We start from the raw sequence: 23356 nt of genomic DNA, 5'->3' as shown, positions 1-23356 counted from the left end.
GGGCCGAGGGCAGCCCACCCCGGGCAGGGGGCCGTGACAGCTGAAGTAGTCTTTTTTTAAAAAAGAAGAAGTGTGTGTGTGTGTGTGTACCGTCAAATTGGATCTGACTGGTACAGGAGACTGCCCTTCCTTCTCCAGCAGAGCATGAAGTAGAGTCTGGGTTCCCTCCCCCCCCCACCGCCCCAGGTGCCTGTCGGGGCCTGGGTTTCAGCTGTCCACACCACAGCAGTGGGCAACGAGCTTAAAGCCCCTGATGGCTCTGGGCGCTGACTCTCACCAGTGGCTATGGATGAAGTCACAGGCGATTTTCAGCCAGCGCCCCTAATCTTAATTATTTCTATGCATTTTTAACTCTTTGCTCTTCTTTGTTCAGGCAAGGAGTGACTAACATTTGTACCTTAGATAGCCGATCACAAACTTTTAAGACTCAGTCACTGCTGACCCAAACAAAAAGCAGAACATTGTTTTTGTAGACAATATCATGTCACTTAACCTTGAAGTCACCTGTAGGTATGAGCCTGAGGTCCCGGGACTAGCAACTCTTTCCCTCAAGATGTTTGGTCAAGATCAAAAAGTTTACATAACTTTGTCACAATTTCATTGTACCAAATGCATGGATGTATTTACAGCACATAGAAACAAACCTATGAATTGTTTTGGTGGTCCATATCTGTTCTTCTTACCTATCTGCTTATGTATACTTGTAAATCATCGATTGCTATTACTGAGAGTACAGGGTTATGCATGTGATAATACTTACTTTAATATCTGTATTTCTTCTGTACCTCTTAAAGTCTTCCCCTTCTCTAGTGATACTGTGATCACCCCTTATTGTCTACTGTCTTCTCTATGACTCATCTTACCATGTGTCTATTATCTGTTATTAGGTGCCATTGAGTCAACTATGACTGATAGTGACACTATGAACAATAGATCGGAAATTTGTGTGCTCCTCTGCCATTCCCACAATATTTTCCATGCTCAAGCCCATTGCTGAGGTCAATTATCTGGTTACCAGTTTGTCCTTCCCTCACTCTCCCCTCCCATCCTAGTAGCCATCAAAGAATGATCCTTTCTGTGTGTGACCCTTTCCTTAGCTTTTCATAATTGGACTAATAAAATATTTGTCCTTTTCATAAAATATTTTGATCCATTTTATTCAGCAAAATATCCTCAAGGTTTATCTATGTTATGAGGTGTTTCATGAATTCTTCATAATTTTTTAATGTTGCATAGCATTCCATTGTGTATGTACCATAGTTTATCAATTCATATGTAGATGGGCACTTAGGTTGTTTCCATCTCTTTGCTGTTGTTAAATAATACTGTGATGAACTTGGATGTGCTATTATTAATAGAAATCACTTTCTAAATTCCTCAGTAAATTAAGAATGCAGTTTAAATCCTGCCAACTTTTCTCATTGTTATAATCCAATAATACCATAATAACTCATTGCTTAATGTCCTGGTTCCAAATTAAGTTTGCCAAAGTTTTCTCTAAAGAAAACATCAGAGCTGTCTAGATTATTAACTCTTACCTTTTTAGTCGTGTTCAATGGCTCTATTCCATCCTAACAGGTGGTATTGTGAAGGCAAGGAACTTGAAAATTCCCCGGACATTCACATCATTCAGGCAGGAAATCTACATTCACTGACCATTGCTGAAGCCTTTGAAGAGGACACGGGCCGCTATTCCTGCTTTGCTTCAAACATCTATGGAACAGATTCAACTTCTGCTGAGATTTACATAGAAGGTAAACAGAAACCTCTCCTCGCATAGAAATCACAAATTTAGATATAAAACTGTAATAAATATCTATTACTGGCCTACTATACCATGCATTTATTTAGGCAGTGGAGCTAAAACAGTGAACCATAACAGACATTTATCTTAGGCTATGGACTCATGGAATTACATTGCAAAAGGAAAGATGGAAAATAAGTTAGATAAGTAAAATGCATGAGATATATTTAAAAGGTTAGATAAAATATATAATAGGAACTGTATTTATAAGGAGAAGCAAATCAAACAAGGAAAGTGGATATGAAGTATTTGTATGGTGTATGGTATTATGTGTGTGTGTGTGTGTGTGTGTGTGTGTGTGTGTGTGTGTGTCTTTGCTATCACTTGTTATGCATCAGAGAGTTGGACAATGACTAAGGAGGATAGAAGGAGAATTGATGTCTTTGAGCTGTGGTGCTGGAGAAGAGTATTAAATGTACCATGGATTGCTAGGAAAACAAACAGATTCATCCTGTAAAGTGTCAAACCCGGCAGCTGCTTGGAGGCAAGGATTCTGAGGCTCTATCTAAATTCTTTGGACATGTTGTAAGGAGAGACCGGTCCTTGGAGAAGGACATCATGCTTGGTAGGGTGGAGGGACAGCGCAGGAAAGGAAGACCCTCTATGAGGTGGATTGATTCAGTGACTGGGCAATCGGAATGGGTGTATTGGAGACGGTGCGATTGGCACAGCACAGAGCAGAGTTTAGGGCTGTTTTACATAGGGTCGCTATGAGTTGCAAGCAACTCGACGGCACATAACAACAAAAAACAACATTAGATAGATAGATAGATAGATAGATAGATAGATAGATAGATAGATAGATAGATAGATAGATGTATGAGTGTGTGTGTGTGATTGTGTGTAGGTGTGTGTGTACTGGTGTATTTGTGCATGATACTGTGTGGTGTTTATATGTGTGACTTTGTACACACGGGTGTTTCTGTGTATGTGGGTGTTGCAATTTTAGCAAAAGCAGCCTTACTGAATGGGTGGCATTCCATTAAAGACTTAGAGGGAGTGAGTGCATGAGCACATGAGCCACAAGGTTATCCATGAGAAAAACACGTTAGGCGAAAAGCCCACCAGATATTGTGACCCTGACGTATGTGCACTTGTCTTAAGTACGGAGACAAACCAGTGTGGTCAGAGAGGAGGGAGCAAAGAGGAAAAGTGACACATGATATTAGAAAAAAAAATAAAATTTGAAGGTAGGAATAGGAGGACAGGTAACAGATAATGTGGTGCTTGTGTGTCATTGCAAATATGATAGGTTTTAGGCTCAGGGAGATGGGACACTGGGGTTCAGAGCAGAAGCAGAAAGGATCTTAGTTTTTAACAGAACCAATCTGGCTACTGGTTAAGAATATACTGCAGGGAAGTGGAAGCAGGGAGATCAATTGGAAACTTTGGGAAGGCACCAAATTAGCAATAATTGCTTTTGTTGTTGTTGTTAAGTGCTGTCAAGTCATAGATGACTCATAGCCCCCCTTTGAATGAAAGATCTGAACACTTGTATAACTTTTTTTCATTTCTTCAAGTTCATAGGGTTTCCGGAGGCAAGCTATTTCAGAAATGTCAATAATTGCTTTTAGGGAAGAAAGTAGTATGTGTCACTCATACAATTATATAAGGTTTTTCTTTTTCCTGTTTATCTTATCCTTGGAGATTTTTTAGACCAACTTTAGCACCTTTATCTCTGGGTATTCTTTGTGTAAGTTTTTATTTTAACACTTAACATTGAATTGCTATGATACAAATACCTGTTTATTACCAGTGTGATTATAAAGTCAGCACTGTCTCATTTTCTTTATCTCTAACAATTTACATAACCGCAAGTATATAGTGAGTATTCAATAAACTCTTAATGAATAAATGTATAAATAGGAGTATGTTGGTATGTTTTGAGCCTCAAATTTTTGGAGTACTAGAAATAGCTCCAAATAGAGTTCTGTTACATCTTCCTGGAAGCCACTATTTTGAGAATTAAATCCAGGATCAAAGCTCTGCTAACAGCACTGAGATTGGATTGCTGATTTCTTTGTGGCAACAGGGCTTCAAACATCCTCATTGCCAAGATGAAGTGAGACTTGATAATATTAGGACTGGACGGAAGAGAACCCACCTACATCTACAATATTTGGAATCCAACTTAATCCCTTCTCTTATTCAATCTGTGTAGGCCAAGAGGCTTTGTAGCTCAAGAAAATGTCTTCAAAGAGGTCCTCTGTTAGTGTAAAGACATCAACAAGTGTATTCTAAAGGAGCTCTGGTGGCCTAGTGGCAAGAAGCTGCACTGCAATCCCAAAGGTGCGCTGTTCAAAGCATCCACCAGATGTTCCGCTGAAATAGGAGGGACTATCTCCTCCTGTGCCAGTCGGATGACTTGTTGGTACACAACAGAGAAACACACACATACCAAAGAAAAGAAAATCCAACAACAAACAAACACCCACGTGTATTCTGTATAAGAACACTTGGACGTTGGACCAGTAAATTTGAACTTCATCACTAGTTATGTGACCTTAAGTAAGACTTTTGACTTCTAAGTGTCATTTCTACATCTGTAAAAATGAGTATTGGAGTAGGAAATCACTGAGTTCATTTCTAGGCCTGGAACTCTACAGATCTTTAAATGCCTAGGAACCAACTTAAGAAATTGTCATTTTAAGAATCTCATGTCTTATTTTTCTTTCTCCAGGAGTTTCTTCTTCTGATTCAGAAGGGGACCCAAACAAAGAAGAGATGAATCGGTAATTTTTTACGTTTTCCTGTATAGAGGGGAAGCAAGGAGGAGATTCATTGCGGTCAAGTTGATTCTGACTCCCAGTGAGCCCGTATGTTACAGGCTAGAACGGTTCCTTGAGGTTTTCTTGGCTACAATCTTTATGGAGTGTGTACCTAAGCCTGCATTCTTTTTTCTTTTAATAATTTTTTTTCTATTTGATACTGTTTTACTTAGCCTGCATACTTTTTACAATTTCCATTTCTGTGGAGCTGCCAAATTTAAGTTATATCTATCTAATTATATCTTTATATTTTTCTGTTTTTCTATCTGGAGTCCTGTTGGTGTAATTCATACGGGGAGTCAGCTGCTAACACAAAGGCAGCTTCTCTTTGGCCTTTTGAAACTACTAGTGGTTCCAAGGGAGAAAGATAGGCAATCTCCTTCTGTACAATGTATAGCCTCTAAAAAGCCACCCATTGGAGGGTCAGCTGTATGTTGGGTCTGACTTAAAGACAATGAGTCTTTTTGTTTTTAGTTTTGTATCTATCTTATTCTATCTTATTCTATCCTATCCTATCTTATCCTATGTATGCTGTCTATGTATCTAACTGTAAATGATTGCAGTCTTTTTGTACCTAGTGTAATCTAAAAACAAAACAAAAAAAAAATGGGTTTAGGGGCATAAGTTGTGAGCCTCTGGCCAGAGACAGCTCCTCATTGCCCCAGAGCAGAAAACTGGGCCCATAGCCCAGCCTCACGGTGCCCCACCAACAGCAAGAGGTTATTTTATTCATTGCTGACTCACAGTTACTAGGGAAGGAAGTTGAAGAATGGAGGAGGCAAAGAATATCACAATATCACCCAAAATTAGTCCAGTTTTTAGCCCAATAGTTCCAAGGCCCAACTCCTCAACAAGTTGAGGCTCTGGTTTCAGTTCAGCAAGCAGCTTTTTCTTCCATCATCAAAGGCAAAATCCAGCTGTGGTCAGTACAAATGCAGGAAGCTACAGGTCACACTTTGCCACAGTTTCTACACAGCAATACCAGTCTCTCCACCACCGGAGTCTCGCTCTCACCAGCATTTTACTGCCACAAGCCTTGCTCATGTCAAGTCTTGATTCAAGTCTTTCTCACCTCAAATCTTACTGCATCAAGTCTTGCTGCTCAGTGTGGGGAGCACTCTTTCACTTAGCCTAGTCCCACAGCTGATGCTGATATGCAAGACCATATGTCTACAGTTAAGGTAGCTGAAAAACAGAGGCTAAATGGCTAAAAAAAAAAAAATAAAAGCCAACTTTTCGTCTAACACCTTCTTTGTATATGAAACGATCGTACTGACTACTAAACAAAGCTAAAGCTATGCACTCTTTGTTGTCTACAGACATGAGCTGGGCTTACTCTATGCTAGATATTGTACCAGTATAGAGCCTACACTAGAATAGAGTGTCTATTACTCTAGCACATACTCCCAACTTTGTTCTGCACTAGCAACAATGAATAAAAAATTAAAAAATTCAGATGTTTCTTGTCTACAAGCATCTCGCAGTCTTGTTGTTGTGTACTGTGGAGTCGGAACTGATCAATAGCTAACCCTCCAGTGAGTTTTCAGAGGCAGTTAATCTCACAGGACGAGATTGTCCATCCTTTTCCCACGGAGCAGCTGGTGGACTTGAACTGTGTGCCTTCAAGATTACAGCACAGCTTCTTGCTACTAGGCCACCAGAGCTCCCTATCCCTAGTAGAAAGAAATACATAGAAAGCACTTCTTTTTAAAAGTATCAAGCATTTAAGCCTTTAAGAATAATAAAATGTGGTTCGAATCCACCAGATGCTCTGCTGGAGAAGGAGAGGCAATCTCCTCATGTATCAGTCAAATCTGATTTGACTGTGTTGTTGTTATTGTTGTTATGTGCCATCGAATCACTTGTGACTCATAGCGACACTATGTACAACAGCCCTAAACCCTGCTCTATCCTGTGCCAATCACACTGCCTCCGACACACCCATCCCAATTACCCCAGGCACTGAGTCAATCCACGTCATAGTGGGTCTTCCCCTCCTGCGCTGTCCCTCCACCCTCCCAAGCATGATGTCCGTCTCCAAGGACCTCTCCCTCCTTACAACATGTCCAAAGTATGTCAGATGAAGCCCCAGAATCCTTGCCTCCAAGGAGCAGCCTGGTTTAACCCTCTCCAGAATGAATCTATTTGTTTTCTTGTCAGTCCACAGTACATTTAATACTCTTCTCCAGCACCACAGCTCAAAAGCATCCACTCTCCTTCTATCCTGCCTAGTCACTGTCCAACTTTCTGATGCATAACAAGTGATTGCAAAGACCATAGCCTGTATCAGATGTACCTTAGTCTCCAGAGTGACACTATTGCTCTTCAGTACCCTGAAGAGGTCCCTACCAGCACACTTTCCCATTGCAATACATTTTTTGATTTCCTGGCTACTGGTGCAAAGAGTGTTGACTGTGGAGCTGAGCAGACTAAAGTTGTTAACAATCTCAATCTCTTCATCATCCATCCTGATGCTTCCAATTGGTCCAGTGGTGAGAATCTTTGTCTTCTTTGACTGTACGCACACACACACACAAAATTTTAAATAAAAAAAAGGAAAAGAATAATAAAATATATCAGAAGAAATTAAAATTTTTAAAAAAAGAATAATAAAGTGTAGCAGGTTCCATGACCTAACCATATATGTAGGACTTGGCACAAATGAGAATTTAGTGCTTGGTGAGTAAAGAACACTATCAGGAAAGGCCTCACAGAGTTAGTGACCCTGAGCTGAGTCTGAGAAGACCAGTAAGTGGACACATCTAAAACAGGCTGAGTAGTCTGTGACAGAAGGCAGAGAAACTGGAGCCAAACTTGGCATTCAGTCATTCCTGAACTTACCTGAAACAAACTGCTCAAGACTAGTTGAAGGCTTGTAAACTACGTTTGTATATCTACATTCTTCAAAATCCTTTGTAGGCATTTATCTTAGAATACTTCCTTCTCCGAGCTTTGAGCCCTTTTTTTCCCCTCCTGGTCAATTTCCTGTCTCCTCCAGCCTTTTTCCTTCATTCTTCTTGCTCTTGTCACTTGCTGTGGCTCATAGCTGATCCTCCCGCAGATTTTCAGAGGCTGTACGTCACACAGGAGGAGACTGCTCCTCTTTCTCTCATTAAGCAGAGGGTACATTTGAACAGTATGCCTTTAGAAGTGCAATTTCTTACCCACTATGTATATTTCCCTCCTTACAACAGCCAAACTACAACCTGCTCTTTTTCTAAAAAGTTATTTCTAATCCCATCATTTTTCTGACCTGAAGAAAGATACAGATAGCCACCAAAAAAAGAAATCTCAAAAACAACCATCTGCATATACTTCAGTTTTGAATCTCAGATAGCTGTTAACATGGTCAGTTTCACAGCTGCCTTGAAAGTAACTAACTCAAGGATGGGAATGAGTCTATCTCAGTTATCTAATGCTGTTATAACTGAATTAGCTTAAATAGTAGCTTCAACAAACAAATTCATTTTCTCACAATTTATGAAGTCCAAATTCAGGGCATGGCTTGAAGAGATTTGTCTCTGTGTTGTTTCCCCCCCCCCCACCCCCCGATGAAAGCTCTTGTTTATTTTCAGCTTCTATTCCTACGATCCTTGGTGATCATATAGTTTGTTTCTTTCCCTACATGTTGGTTGCTTAATTTACTCTTAAATCTTGAAATAGATTCATTTCAAACATATCCTACACTAATATTACCTTATTATAAGTTAAAAGAAAATCTATTCCCAAATAGGATTCTTATCACCAAAAGTACTGCCCTCCTGACATTTTATTTTCATTCACAGCAGTCTGTAGGACTGAGTAGAACCATCCAAGAACCTTTCCAAGGTTGTAAATCTTTACAGAAGCCGACTACCACATCCTTCTCCTACAGATCCACTTGTGTGTTCCTCTTCTTCCCCCTGAGCAGCTGGTGTGATCAAAACACTAATTTTTTGGTTGACAGCTGAGCGTTTTAGCCATGGCAAGCTCAGGCATCTTAACAATTATAACCATAAAACAAAATAAACACATGAAAATACTGTTGCCACATTATTTCTGACTCATAGTGACCCTCCATTGGATCTCTGAGGCCATGAATCTTCAGAATAGGAGAATGGCTAGCTGTCTTTTTCAGAGGGGTTGGCGGATTCAAACTGCCAGTCTTTTGATTAACAGTCCAACACACAGCACCCTTCTGACACCAGGCCTACCACTGCTGTCCAATTGATTCTGGCTCATAGCAAATGCACAGGACAGAATAGAACTGCTCCATAGAGATTCCAAGGCTGTGATCTTTGTGGAAGCAGATAGCCAGACCTTTCCTCTGCTGAATAATGATTCAAACCTTTGACTAGTTAGCTATCAGGTGGCTTAATCACTGTGCCATGAGGGCTTCTAACCACAAATATATGAATAGGATTTATAACAAGTCATTTTGGACAACACTATTCAATCCAGTACCTTATTCATCTTATTCATCACCATCTATTAAAGTGTGTAGCAAAGAGGTCCTCCATGAATCCTTGTGAGCTATTATTAAATGAAGAACTTTATTGTATCCAAATATAAGCAGTGATGACATTGTAAAGATCTACTGAAAAAATCGTCACAAAACAAGTACGTTTGTTTTCTAATTCGTATTTTAATGATTCCTCAGAATCCAGAAGCCCAAAGAGCTTCCCGCTACCTCTGCAGCTATTCCTCCAGTGGCACCAACAGACCCGCCTTTGAGGGCACAGCCCAGCGTGTCAACCATCCAGCAGGTACAAGAATCTAAGTAAAATGCAAGCACCAAAGACAATAGCAGTATGCTATGACCACAACCATCTTGTATGATAAGATCTCTCTGCTTCCTCCTACTCACACTCCATTTATTTCAGCCTCACAGGGAGATCTTGGGCAGTGCACTGCCATGGCCATAGTCACATTGTCCTTCTGCTAGCTCCTCTTGTTTAAGGAGCTTATTCCTCAGCTTCAAAGGCAAATATCACAGGAGAATAGACTCTCTGTGACATTCCAGCTTTGTGAAGGATGTTAACTCCATATCCTTGGAGCTGCCATCTCGAACGGGGACAGGAGAATTGTGCTATACCATGGAGCTGCAGAGAAATCTGCTGTCTGTGCTATAACAACATGAGCATTAAAGGCCTTATCTTTCAAACTGATAGTATAATGCATGCTTATTAAAAGTGAAAACATTGCACTTAGTGAAATCATTTGGGAAGTCACAGACATAAATTCGATAAAAACTGGGATATTCTATTCCTAGGCCCCATTCCTCAGAGATTCCTCCTAGAAATAGCTTCTGGAAAATACATCCAAGCTTTTTCTCTGCATACATAAGAATACATGTGAATACATATATTTTAAGATACATTATATCATGCTATAAAGATGTATTGATGTTATTTTATTGATATATGTATTAAGTATAATATACCTACATATATTATTCCAAAAGAACAAACAGATACATCTGGGAGAAAGTGCACACAGAACGCTCCTTGGAGGCAAGGATGACAAAGCTTCTTCTCACATATTTTGGGCATGTTGTAAAGAGGGCTGTTCCTTGGAAAAGGACATCATGCTTGGAAAGGTGGAGGGTCAGCGAAAGAGAGGAAAATCCTTGACCAGGTTGATTGATGCAGTGACTATAGAAATGGGCTCAAGTATGTCAGAGATGATGAGGATAGAATGGGTTCAAGTCTGTTGTTTGTAGGGTCATTATGAGTTGTACTCAACCCATCAGCATCTAGCAGTACCTTTTTTATAAAAACAGAAGCAGAATTATTTATCTCGCCTATTTAATAATACAGAAGGGTCAGAATTTATTCTAATCTGGAAGGTTTCTGACTGTGATCTGTGGGGTTCAGGAGTTGTACAGACCCCTGTCAGAGCTGATGACATAGATCTTTATCTACAGAAGGAATGGGAGACATATATTTCACTGCCATTTTGACCAAGAGAGAAATATTTGAAGTCTGTGATTCATAGATTTAGAATATATCCTCCTTTTGAGTTGGAGTTAATTTCCTATACAAAATTCTGTAAATTTCTAGCATCGAGCTAGCTAGCTGGCTATCTAACCATCTTAGTGACTCTTCTTGGCTCCCCTCCAACAGTGTCAGAGCCCTACCAACTATTTGCAAGGCTTGGATGGAAGACCTATCATTGCAGCTCCTGTGTTTACAAAGGTAATCAAAACATTTTTCTTTCTACTCTGGTTTAAATACCTGGCAACATTCAAGGAGTCAAGGTTTGCTTATTCTATCTGAGGATTTGGATCTCTTTTATGTACAGCTTAGGGCTTTGATAATTTTTCCTTCTGGTTTTATTTTTCTTTGGTGGTTATTGCTTACATTTCAAATCCTAGGTTTCTAGTAACAGGTTTTAAAATGAGAGACAAATCTTCTTCACCCAACACAACACACCACACTGAACTTTATGTCCATCCTAATGATAAACACAGTAGCCATAGTTCAACATCAGGTAATAAGTTTCTAGCTGCTTACTCCTCTAGGAGGGAGGGGTGTGTTTGTGTATGGCTGACAAAATAATCTCTTACTGACTTTTATTTCCACTGTTAAGTAACCTATCCTTAAAAAAAGGACTTAAAACCCAAAACTAAGCCTTAACTATTGATGAGTTGATTACAACTCAAAAGGACCCCAAAGGACAGAGTAGAACTGTGCCAAACAGTTTCCAAGACTGTACATCTTTGCAGGAAAAGATGGCCACATCTTTCACCTGTAGAGCAGCTGGCAAGTTCAAGCCACCCACCTTTCAGTTAGCAGCCCAACACTTAGTCCACTGACCCCCCAGGGAGCTTTTAAATGAGGCCTTAAATGGTCTGATTTCTGATGCTTCAAAGGCAGTGCTAACTCTTCAAGGCAATGAAACCACAGAATGATTTAGGCCCAGTTCCCACTTTGCTTCCTCACCACCATCACCCTAGCCAGGCAGCTGAGAGGCTCTGTATCTCCATTCATTTCTAAATCTTCCTGGGTGCCCCATTATCCCTGCACCTATGCCACCTGATGTATGCCTCTCAGGTGCAGTATTTATTATACAATAACAAAACCTTTTCCTTTCTGTTTCTCCCAAGCATCTTGAAGGCAGGAACTGGTTTTTTCTAATTTTTGTTATCTCTAATATTAAGAACATATAAAAATATGTCCATAGCTGTTATTGTTGCTTCAGAAATTCCACTAGGACTCATCAAATTATTCCTTACATTTCATGGCCTGATCAGCTGCTCTGGTGTGGTGACTGCAATGGCTTCCTCTAATTGGATGCTCTGATTGACAGGTCTGTGTGCCTTTGACAAATATAAATAGGAAAATGAACTAATCATTAGTGGATGTCGTGGTGGATAATATTTTTAAAGCACTGGATCTGTGGTGCGGGAAATTGTCCTTAGAACACAGATTCAAATTCTGATGAGGTTTTCTTAGCCCATGGGACGTATGCTTTTTTTCTCCTTTGCCCTCTTCACTGGTCTCGGGATTTCTCTAACGTAGGGCACTAGAATAGGCAGTGGCTCAAATTCCAGAGGGACTTATCAGCAGGAGTGTGCTTGCGTTAGTTTCCGTCAGAGGGCAAGATTGAGGTCATAGTCATGGCCAGTGTCCTTCACAAATTTCTGAGTCAGGGCCACTGATCATGGTCGCCACGTGGCTGAGAGCCCTAAGCACAGATAATTTGTATATGTTTGCTGGGATCATTACTGCTCTGTTTACTTCCCTCAGGACCTCTGGCACACTATCCTTTATGACTCACTCTCTATACCGCCCAGCAGAGCAGTTCTTTGCCAGTAATAGCAAGAAAATCTTGCACTGAGTTTTAAAACATTTTTTAAGGAGCAAAGGCTTCTCTAAGCTCTACCGTATTTAACTGGTTTTGCCTCCTTTTCATAGATGAAATAGCCAAGATTCAAATGAGACAGAGCAAACCTGTGCTAGAGCTCAAGAGATTAAGTGATTTTGTGTGCTACTAGCTCACTGCTCTACTCATAGGCAATACTTAGGTTTTTCAACACTGTTTGATAATCTGTGCGTAGAAAGACAGCCACCATGCACTACGAAAAGCAATTTCACACTGTGTAAGTGGGTCCAAAAAGGGCCCACACTCCTTGTGTATGAGGAGAGGTAGGTGATCAAATTAGAACCTTGTCCCCGTCACTGCCCCCACGCCAACAGCAGCTGCCTGGGCAGACTGTCAAGGCTGCAGCAGCCCTGGCTCCAGCTGCTTCAGCAGTAATTTGAAGAGAGCGAGGGGGCAGGGGGAAGCAAGAATGTGAAGAAGAGCAGGTTCATTATATAATAGCAGAGGCAGGAAACCCTGAAATAACTGGGTCAGTGGCCGGATCCAGATTTCTGAAGATTACATAGGCCCCTCTCCCCAAGCCAACAATTCCAGAGACTTTCCTGACTCACCTGGCACACTGGATATCCATGATAAGCAAGAGGCAAATAAGCCCTCAACTAAATAATTAATAATAATAATAAAAACAATAATAAAAATAATAAAATCCTCTAGCTTCAAACACAATCAACATTCAATTGGTACATCCCCCAAGGTGACTGGATTAAAAAAGAAAAGGAACAAAATGCCAGCGTGAACTTTGTAGCTGGTATCTCTTACCCACTAACGGAGGTGTCGTTTGTCAAGGATGACTGACTCTGCCTACCTTGTGTTTGGGAGTCTAAATCTACTAAGAAGCAACTGCGTCTTTTCGACTCACATCTCTGCACCTGTCATAGTGCTTACAAAGCAGGCAAGCATGTAATGATACTGACTTTGTGATTAATAATTTCTGTTTCAACGAAGGAATAGGGGTTGTTTTTTTGGGGGTTTTTTCCATCCTTTTTGGTTTCTGAGGGTTTTTGAGGACAATAGAGAAAGAGCTGATGTCAAATGGCCATGTTTTCTCAAGTCACCCTACAATGAATGGTCTGTGATAGGAACATACAAAACAGATGTGTACTTAGGATAATGGTTGACTCAAGCGAGTGTATACCTTTGGCTACTATAGTCACTTAAGTTCAGATCTATAAATAAAGACTAATTTTATCTTCAGTAAATGTGGATTGTTTCATTTGTCTTATTTGTATTCACTAAAGTCAAGGTTAGTGTGATCAGCTTGTTGTTGTTGCTGTTAGGTACCATTGAGTCAGTTCCAAGTCACAACCACCCCACACACAATAGAGAAAACACTGCCTGATTCTTCACTGTCCTCACAATCTCGCCTCTGCTTACTGATGTGACCCATGGGTGCAGCACTGCATCAGTCTATCTCATTAAGGGTCTTCCTCTTCTTTGATTGCCCTCTACTTTTCCAAGCAGGATGTACATTCCATGTTCCAATGATTAATGGATGTTTTCAGCTGGTTTTCCTCAACTCTGGTAATATCAGAAAACAAAGATAGTTCATTGATTGGAAGCCTTTCTCCATGCATACCATTAAGGTAGACTACTTTGAGGAGACAGATTTCCATGATAACATTTTGCGTGACTTTGAGGAGACAATCATAATAGTTTCAGCAATGTTTATCGTTGTTCTAAAATTTCCAAAAAAGATTACTTTCAACAACTTTTTATAAGTGATTTGTAAGATAATCCTCAGACTTTACTGAATTTTGATGTGCCACAGATAGTTTTCATCTGACATCACAGACACTTAGCTAATTCTATACATGATAGTACTGCAGCACCTTGCCTGTTCTCTTAGAAACAGTTCTTGCCTTTTAATGTCAAATGTATAATAACAACCAACTAATGTCAGCAGTACAGCACAGGGAGCTGCTGGAAATTCAAGCTGGTTTCAGAAGAGGACATGCAACAAAGCATATCACTGCTGATATCAGATGGAGCTTGGCTGAAAGCTGAAAATACTGCAAAGATATTTACCTGTACAGTATTGATTATGCAAGGATATTCAACTATATGGATTGTAACAAATAATGGGTGAAATTGTAAAGAAAGATAATTCTAGAACACTTCATTGTTTTCATGTAGACCCTGCACATAGACCAAGAGGCTGTTGTTCAAATGGAATGAAGGGATGATATTTTATTTAAGATTAGTTAGAAAAGATTGTGCATCAAGGTTGCATTCTTTCACCATGCTTAGTCAATCTGTATGCTAGACAAATAATGTGAGGAGCTGGACTCTGGAAGAAAATGTGGTAGCAGAATAGGAGGAAAACTCATCAACAATGTGAGATGCAGATAATACAACCTTTCTTGCAGAAAGTTGAGAGGATTTAAAGCATTTATTCTTGAAGATCAAAGACTACTACTGCCTTTGTATGGATTATGCCACAACATAAAATAAAATCCTCACAACCGGATCAACCAGTAACATCATGAGAAATGGTGAAAATACTGAAGTTGTTAGAATTTCATTTTATTTGGATCTATAATCCGTACTTCTGGAAATAACAGTCAAGATATAAAATGACATATTGCCTTGGGCAAATCTGCTATAAAAGATCTTCTTAAAATGTTAAAAAGTAAAGAAGTCATTTCTAATACTAAAGTATAGAGATCTAAACGTTGGCATTTTTAATCATCTCATAAACATGTGAATGAATATAACAAAAACAAGAAGAATGGATGCCTTTGAATTATGCTGTTGAGGAGGAATAATAAATATGCATACAATGGAATGCCACAAAGAAAAAAAAGATTATATCTGTCGTGGAAGAGGTGTAATCAGACTGCTCTTCAAAAGAGAGGAGGGGAAACGTCATTTCACATATTTTGGGCATTTTAGGAGGAACCAGTCCTAACTGGTACATGCCTGGTAAAGTAGACCGTCAGCAAAAGAGAAGACGACCCTCACTGAGATGTGCGGACACAGTAGCAACAGTGGGCTCATGCGTCATGATGATTGTGAAGAGGGCACAGGACTGAGCAGGGTTTCACTCCATTGTCTATGGAGTGTCTATAAGCCAGAGCCACGAGTCACAACATCTGACAACGTCGATGTAAAGAGTCCTCAAAGAAGCCTTAGTGAAGCATTCTGCTGCTAAGTGAAAGCTCACCGGTTTGCCCCATAGAAGATGTGATGGTCTCCCTGCATAACGATTTATAGCCTTGGGCATTCTTCGGGTGAATTCTACTCCATCCTAAAGGTTGCAATGAGTCTGAATCAACTGGATAACACACAACAGTAATGTTCTCTCCAGGAAATCCTTTTGCAAGCACAACTTTGGTGTAACAGCAGCAAGTTGAGAATCAGTTCCTATGATCTGGCCTGAACTCATGCCAGAATATACAGGTTGACTTCATCCTGCTTTTATCTATTTATTAAATGTATCAGGTTTCATTTATATAACTATTTCCTGCCACACATTAATTTAATTCATTTGCTTCAAGAAGGAATGCAAACCCCCCATCATGTATGGATCCCAGAGTTATCTGACTTCCATTTAAATTTTCAATAAGCCCCCAACTGACATTTTAGGGCCGAATTTGCTCAGATGTCAAGGCGAAGACCATATGCCCATCTCACTACCAACATCCAATACTGATGCCCTATATTTGTTAAACGCCTCCTAGTTGTGCAGTGATTAGACATTTGACTGAAAAACAAAAGGTCAGCAATATGAACCCACCCCACTCTGCTGGAAAAAGATGTACCGTGAAGATGTCCATGAAGAGTTACAGCCTTGCAAACCTACTCTGCCCAATAGTGTCACTGTTGATCAGAATCAACTCGAGAGCAATAGATTGGGGTTTTTTTAGCTTTGATATTTATTTTGGATAAGAACATTCTACCTGTGCCACCAGATGTTGTTTTGGGTAAGCAAAGGGTGAAAAGATTTTTCAATCAAATAGCTCTTTCTTAAACCAGAAACCACTCTACACTAATCTCATCCTGAATTCAGCAAATTTTGAGGAAGCAGTTCAAACTCTCACAGCTCAGAGCAAACTCAGAACCAACTCACAGCTGAGTCTTCAGTAGTTTTCCTTGACACTAAATCATAAGGGAGATTGTCCCTCTTTCTCCCTCAAAGTCCACTGGTGCATTCAAACCACCAGAGGCCCACATTGGTAAGATATAACTCTCTAACAACTAAGTCACAACAACAACCACCAAAAAAAAGTCCAAATGGAACCAAAACCCACTAACATTGAGGGACACCGCCCCCTGGCTGTCATAATACCCATTTGCATACATTTCAGAGGTAAAAGTTGGTCTTCGGCTGCATAGCTAAAGCCATCTGCTTATTCTAACCCTACAGGACTGCCTCATTTTATTTTGTTTTGCTTTATTGATTTTCTCCCCAAATTGAAGGTTTGTGGGAACCTTGTGTCAAGCAAGTATGTAAGTGCCATTTTCCCTAGCAGTGTGTGCTCACTTTGTGTCTTTGGGTCCTATTTTGATAATCTCACGCTATTTCAGAGTTTTCAATAATGCTATTTATTGCACACTAAACAAACTACCATATAAAAGAAACATATCTTTTCTGTGCGCTAGAAAACTCAAAGATTTGTGTTAATCACTTTATTACAACTATCTGGAATAGAACCTGCAATATGGACTAAATATATCAATATCCCTTTGGAAAACAGTCCTGGTGACACAGTGGATAAAGTGCTTGGCTAGTAACCAAAAAGGTCACTGGTTCCAGTCTACCAGAGCTCTGTGGGAGAAAATCTATTTCCATAAAAGCTTAAAGCCTTGAAGATTCTACGGAACTCTTCTACCCTGTCTTACAGTTCTGAGTTAAAATGAACTTGATCTTGATAACAATGAATTTGGTATTTTTTGGTGTTTTTTTTTAATATTCCTTGAGCAAATGCTATAATTGTCATGGAGCAATGCACAGAATAATGTAAAAATATTCAGACAAGTGTTGTAAAATTTTATAAGAGTGAATGGAAAAAAAAAACACAACACAACAATAAACCTACCAGTTTTCCCCTTCTCTGAAACAGTATTTGTATTTCCAAAATGCAGATCTCAAAATTGAAATAATGGAAAGCCTTGTAGTATTTGTAACTTAAAGAGTTTTTGGAGGAATCTGAATCATAAAATCTTTGGACCAAAACTTAAAACAGACTTATGCCCACACACAAGCCAAAGAAACATGTAATTCATCATTAAATGAAAATCCAGATCACAAATATGCATCTGATTATTAGCTCACAAATTATAATGGATATAAAAATAGATGTGAGAGGAAAATATGAATGTCATCCTGTAGAGTCTATTATACACTAATATTTTAACTCTAAGTGTTTTTGGAAGACCTTTGTCCTCAAAAGTATAGAAAAATCTTTAATGATTTCTCCACAAAATTAGAATATTTCGCACAATCACATAGCCTACAATTTTACAGAGATTGTCCTTATTTATTTTCCTCAACATTTTAGAAAGGCTATACTATAATGGACAATGACTAGGGAAGATAGAAGGAGAATTGATGCCTTTGAGCTTTGGTGTTGGAGAAGAGTATTGAGGGTACCATGGACTGTGAGGAAAACAAACAGATTCATCCTGGAGAGGGTTATATCGGGCTGCTCATTGGAGGCAAGGATTCTGAGGCTTCGTCTGACATGCTTTGGTCATGTAGTAAGGAGAGACCGGTCCTTGGAGAAGGACATCATGCTTGGGAGGGTGGAAGGTAGGCACAGGAGGGGAAGGCCCTCTAGGAGGTGGATTGATTCGGTGACTGGGGTAATCAGGATGAGTGTGTTGGAGACAATGAGATTGGCACAGGACAGAGCAGAGTTTAGGGCTGTTGTACATAGGGTCAGTATGGTCACAAGCGACTCAACGGCACATAACAATGACAACAACATACTATAATGGCCACATGTTCTATTCTGTACTGTACAATCTAAACCAACCCACAGCTGATCCTCCAGCGGTGTTTCAGAGGCAGTAAAGTGCACAGAAAGAGATTGCTCCTCTTTCTCCTGCAGAGCGTTGATGGATTCAAACCATGTATCTACATGTTGGCAGAACAGCTATTTTTCACTAGGCCACCACAAAAGGAAAGCAACACAAACAATTTCCAGGAGTACACATTGTGAAGATAACTCTGGTGGCCTAGTGGGTAGAGAGTGGCTCTGCCGAATCAAAGGCAAATAGTTTGAATCCACCAGCCTCTCCACAGGAGAAAGATGGACAATCTTCTATCATGCCATTTATGGCCTCAGAAACCTTACTGGAGAGTCAGCTATGAGTTGATTCTGACTCTGTAATACCTAACAACCACAGAGCATCAGGTTTTCCTTTTGAGGCATCTCCAGATTGACTTGAACTTAGAACATTTGTTGAGGAGTTGAGCTCATTAACTCTTGGCAACACCCACAGATTCTGCTTCACATCACAGGCAGCCATAACATTTTATGAAATAAAACATTCATCTACACCAAATATACCTAGTCAATACTTGTTACAGACATATTCTTATTAGTTTAGACTATAATTACTATTATTTCTGGGGAGGGAGTAGATTCAATAGCACACAACACACACACACAGTGGCCAAGTGGTAAGAAGACATGCTGTACTCTCAAGACACATGCTTGGAATCTACCAGCTTCTCTGCAGGAGAAGGATAGGCAATCTCCTCCCATAAGATTTACTACCTCAGATAACCTGCTGGAGGGTCAACTATGAGTTGATTCTGACTGGATGGTATATAACAACATTACTATCTCTGGGAGCAAAACTCCACTTGATCATTCAAGAATGGAAATATTTTACTAAGGAGTAATATTCCTTTTTTATTATTATTTCATTATTTTTTGGTGTGTACCGTCAAATCAGATCTGACTGGTACAGGAGGAGATTGTTCCTCCTTCTCCAGCAGAGCATCAGGTGGATTTGAACTATATACCTCTGAGCTTGCAGTTGCAGCTTCTTGCCACTAGGCCACCAGAGCTCACCCAGGAGTAATATTCTTGTAGACTCAGAATTCAAAACAGAGGGCAACCAAAAGAGATGCATTGCTACAAGAACGACAAATATCATGACCTCAAGCATGCCTGCCATAGTAAAGATGGCATAGGACTTGAGAGTGTTACACACAAGGCCATAACAAGTTGGAGCCAACTCAATGTCAACAAATGACGATAATAAATTTGCCTAGCATTGAAGCAGAGAGGTGGAGGATCCCAGGTGATTGAGTTATGAGTTACAGAATTGGAGCTGCTGGAGATACGGAATTCTTGGAGGAAAGTAAATTCCAACAACACATACCTTTTGGTTCTCACGATATTCCTCTCATTGCAGATGCTACAAAATCTATCAGCCTCTGAGGGCCAACTGGTTGTCTTTGAGTGCCGAGTGAAAGGAGCTCCGTCCCCAAAAGTTGAGTGGTATAGAGAAGGGACTTTGATAGAAGATTCTCCAGATTTTAGGATCTTACAGAAAAGTAAGTTGACAAGTCCTTGGAGAAGAACATCGTGCTTGGGAGGGTGGAGGGACAGCGCAGGAGGGGAAGACCCTCTATGAGATGGATTGATTCGGTGACTGGGGTAATCGGGGTGGGTGTGTCAGAGGCAGTGCGATTGGCACAGAATAGAGCAGGGTTTAGGGCTGTTGTACATAGGATTGCTATGAGTTGCAAGCAACTTGACGGCACATAACAACAACAATAACAAGTTGATGTTATAAAAATTATTTTTCTGGTAATTTATTCTTCTTTATTGTGGTAAGTAGATATAATAAAGCACTATTTCTACAGTCTTCAAATGTACAGTCCAATGACATTGTGATGTTCATCATGTCCTATAAATATCATAACTGTTCCTGAATTTTTAATAATTTATTCTTATAAATTTATTTTAGACATTTCTTTTTAGAATATTTAACAACTATCTAAAAATGTAAATGATAAAAAATTAAAGTAAAAATTACCTATAATCCTGCTCCCCAAGTCCCAGTGTTAACACTTTTACATAAATTCTTCCAGATTTTTTCCATGTATATGTTTTTAAAATAAAAATAAGATTATTCTCTTTTTTGTAAATTTTTCCAATAATACATTTATGTTGTTGTTGTTGTTGTGTTGTTAAGTGCCGTTGAGTCTCAGGCAACTCATAGCGACCCTATGAAGGAGAGTCCTCGACACTTGGGTGCCTTTCATCCTCCCTCCAGGTTCATAGGGTTTCCGGAGGCAAGCTATTATGGAAGTGGATGCCACTCCTCCTTCCGACCTTGTTTAATCGGGGAGCTCCACCCCACACTGTCCACATTGGGTAACCAACCATTAACACATTTGACACATCAGTGTCACAGTGTTCAGCCTCACAGCAACCACATGTGACCACTGTAGGGCAACTTGTACACCAGGGCTATACGACCTAGAGGAATGTCTGAAAAAAAACAATGAAAGACAGGCCCAAGGACCGCGGATTAAAAGTCACCCACCTTTGGCTTGGTAGCATCACTTTCTGTCCACTGGGTCAGCTGATCTCTCTCTCTATGTTGATGTTATTGTTGTTAAGTGCCATCGAGTCACAGGCGACTCATAGTGACCCTGTGAAGGAGAGTCCTCGATGCTTGGGTGCCTTTAATGTTAATTAATATAAATATTTATTCATTTTAAACATAAATCAGTAACATCCAATTTGGTATTTGTTTACTCTCCTATAGTTGGATATTGAGATTGTTCACGTTTTTATTGTTGTAAGTTGTGTGTCATTGCATGTTGACAAAGCAAAATTTTATTGTCTTTTTTGTTTGTTTTGTTTCATATTTATGTTATACTGATTTATTTTCAAAATTCATACCTTGTTTTTCACACAAGCACTTTCCCATTTCCTTCACCACCACCCCATCAAATAAATTGTGTGACCCTATAATAAACATCCCCCCCATATACACTCCTCTTCTTTCCCCTACCCCCTTGGAGCCTCATACTCATTCTACAATAATGGTTTTATACAGTATTTGTCTTTATGGGTCTGAGTTAGTTCACTCAGCATAATGCTCTTAAGTCTCTCCCAAGTTAGGTGAGAATTTAAAAAATCATTGCTCCTACATGCTGCTTACTATTCCATTGTGTGAATGTACCACAATTTCTTAATCCATTCCTTTGTGGTTGGACATCTGGGCTGTTTGCATGTTCTTGCAATGGTGAATAACACAGCCATGAACACTAGTGCACAAGTCTCCATTTGTGCCTCAGTTCTTATTTTCTCAGGGCATATTCCAAGAAGTAAAACCCTTCCAATAAATTTTTAGTACCAGAATTGCTTATGTAAATTCATACTTTTTAGGTATTTAATATATATTGCCAAAATGCCATTCCAAAGGTTAAACTATGTTTAGGATGGTCACACAATTGATTATCCAAAATAATTACACAGGGATGCCAGGCATAAACCATGTCTGCTCCAGTTCAACTGAGGCGTATTGCCCTGGCTGTATTGTAACTTCAGCCGGCATTTATCAGAATGCCTTTTGTCCCACATTTTCACCAACAGTGTGTATTAACCTTTCATTTAAAAAAAAAAACAACAAAAAACAAAAGAACACCCAACCAAAAAAACCCAATATTCGCCAACATATGTGTCTTGAAGGAAATGCAACCAGGGTGCTGTTAGAAGCAAGGCTAGTAAAATTTAGTGTCTTGTACTTTGAGTATGTTGTCAGGTGAGGCCCGTCCTTGGAAAAAGACATTCTGGGAAAGGTGAAGGAAGAGAGAAAGAGATGAAAGATTGATTGACACAGTCATTGCATCCTTGAGTTTGAACGTGGTGGAGAACATGAAAACTGTCCACGGTGGGGATCGGGTGTTCACAGCATCACCATGAATAGTAGTGGATGGCATCATAGGCCAAAACTGGAACCATTTGTTTTCCTTTGCCTTATCTTAATTAGACGTGGGATAAAGTGGTTTTTTTGTTTTTTCACATTTTATCTGGTCTTTATATCTCTTTATTTGTAAATTTTCTCTTCTGTAAATTTTTCTTTTTGGTTTTTGTTCTTTTTCTTATTCATTTATGTTGTTTGTTGCTGATTACAGTCAAGTTGAGCATGACTCATAGCAACCCTAAAACAAAAGACCTGAACCCTTTCTATTACTTGTCATTTCTCTATGTTCATAGAGTTTCCAGAGGCATGTTGTTTAGGTAGTAGATGCCACTCTTGCTTCCAAACATGTTAATCTGGGAGCTCCACCAAACACTGTCCACAATGGGTAACCATTACAGCATTTGACTCACCAATGGCACAGAGTTTAGCATCACAGCAACCCCAGGTTACCCCAGTACAGCAAACTGACAGACCAGTGCTGTACCACTTAGAAGAATGTTGCTCCAAAATATAACACTAGGCCCACGGTCTGTGACCTGAGGGCTCAGCCAACTTTTAAATACAAAGACCCTCCACAGAGGCTGTGTTGACTCTAAATAAGAAGCTTAAATTAAAACAAACAAAAAAGCCCAAAACCAAACACCAACCCTCAATCAAAACAAGAGAGCCCACCTTTCAGAGCTCAACCTTCACCCATCAGTCTCCAAAATGGAGACATAGGCCAACCTTAAATATAAAGACCCTCCACTTACAGAATCAGTTATAGAATCATATATATTCAAGGGACTCACTTTTATTTCTTATTGTGTATGTTTAAGCAATGTCTTCACCATGATCCAATTTAGATATAAAACATGTTGACAGGGGAGATCTGGTGGCCTAGTGGCAAGAAGCTGTACTGCAATCCCAGAGGTGCATGGTTCAAATCCACCAGATGCTCTGCCGGAGAAGGAGGGACAATTTCCTCCTGTACCTGTCAGATCTGATTTGACGGTACATGCACAAAAAAAAAATTTTA

At 39.7% G+C, this 23356-nt stretch overlaps 1 protein-coding gene across 1 annotated transcript in view; it reads left to right on the top strand.

The window, feature by feature from the left end:
* MYPN (myopalladin) overlaps positions 1-23356 on the top strand; it is a 143129-nt gene that overhangs the window by 52257 nt on the left and 67516 nt on the right. Inside the window, exons 3-7 of the mRNA XM_006889014.1 lie at positions 1579-1754; positions 4485-4536; positions 9212-9317; positions 10677-10748; positions 19810-19951. Of these exons, the coding sequence (XP_006889076.1) occupies positions 1579-1754; positions 4485-4536; positions 9212-9317; positions 10677-10748; positions 19810-19951 (548 nt within the window). The remainder of the gene's footprint in view (positions 1-1578; positions 1755-4484; positions 4537-9211; positions 9318-10676; positions 10749-19809; positions 19952-23356) is intronic.

The sequence above is a fragment of the Elephantulus edwardii genome, unplaced genomic scaffold, assembly GCF_000299155.1.
Source record: "Elephantulus edwardii isolate Elephantulus edwardi_28Jun2011 unplaced genomic scaffold, EleEdw1.0 scaffold00074, whole genome shotgun sequence".
Lineage (NCBI taxonomy): Eukaryota > Metazoa > Chordata > Mammalia > Macroscelidea > Macroscelididae > Elephantulus > Elephantulus edwardii.
Note: the sequence above shows the minus strand (reverse complement) of the source record. Positions and strands in the feature narration are given on the sequence as shown.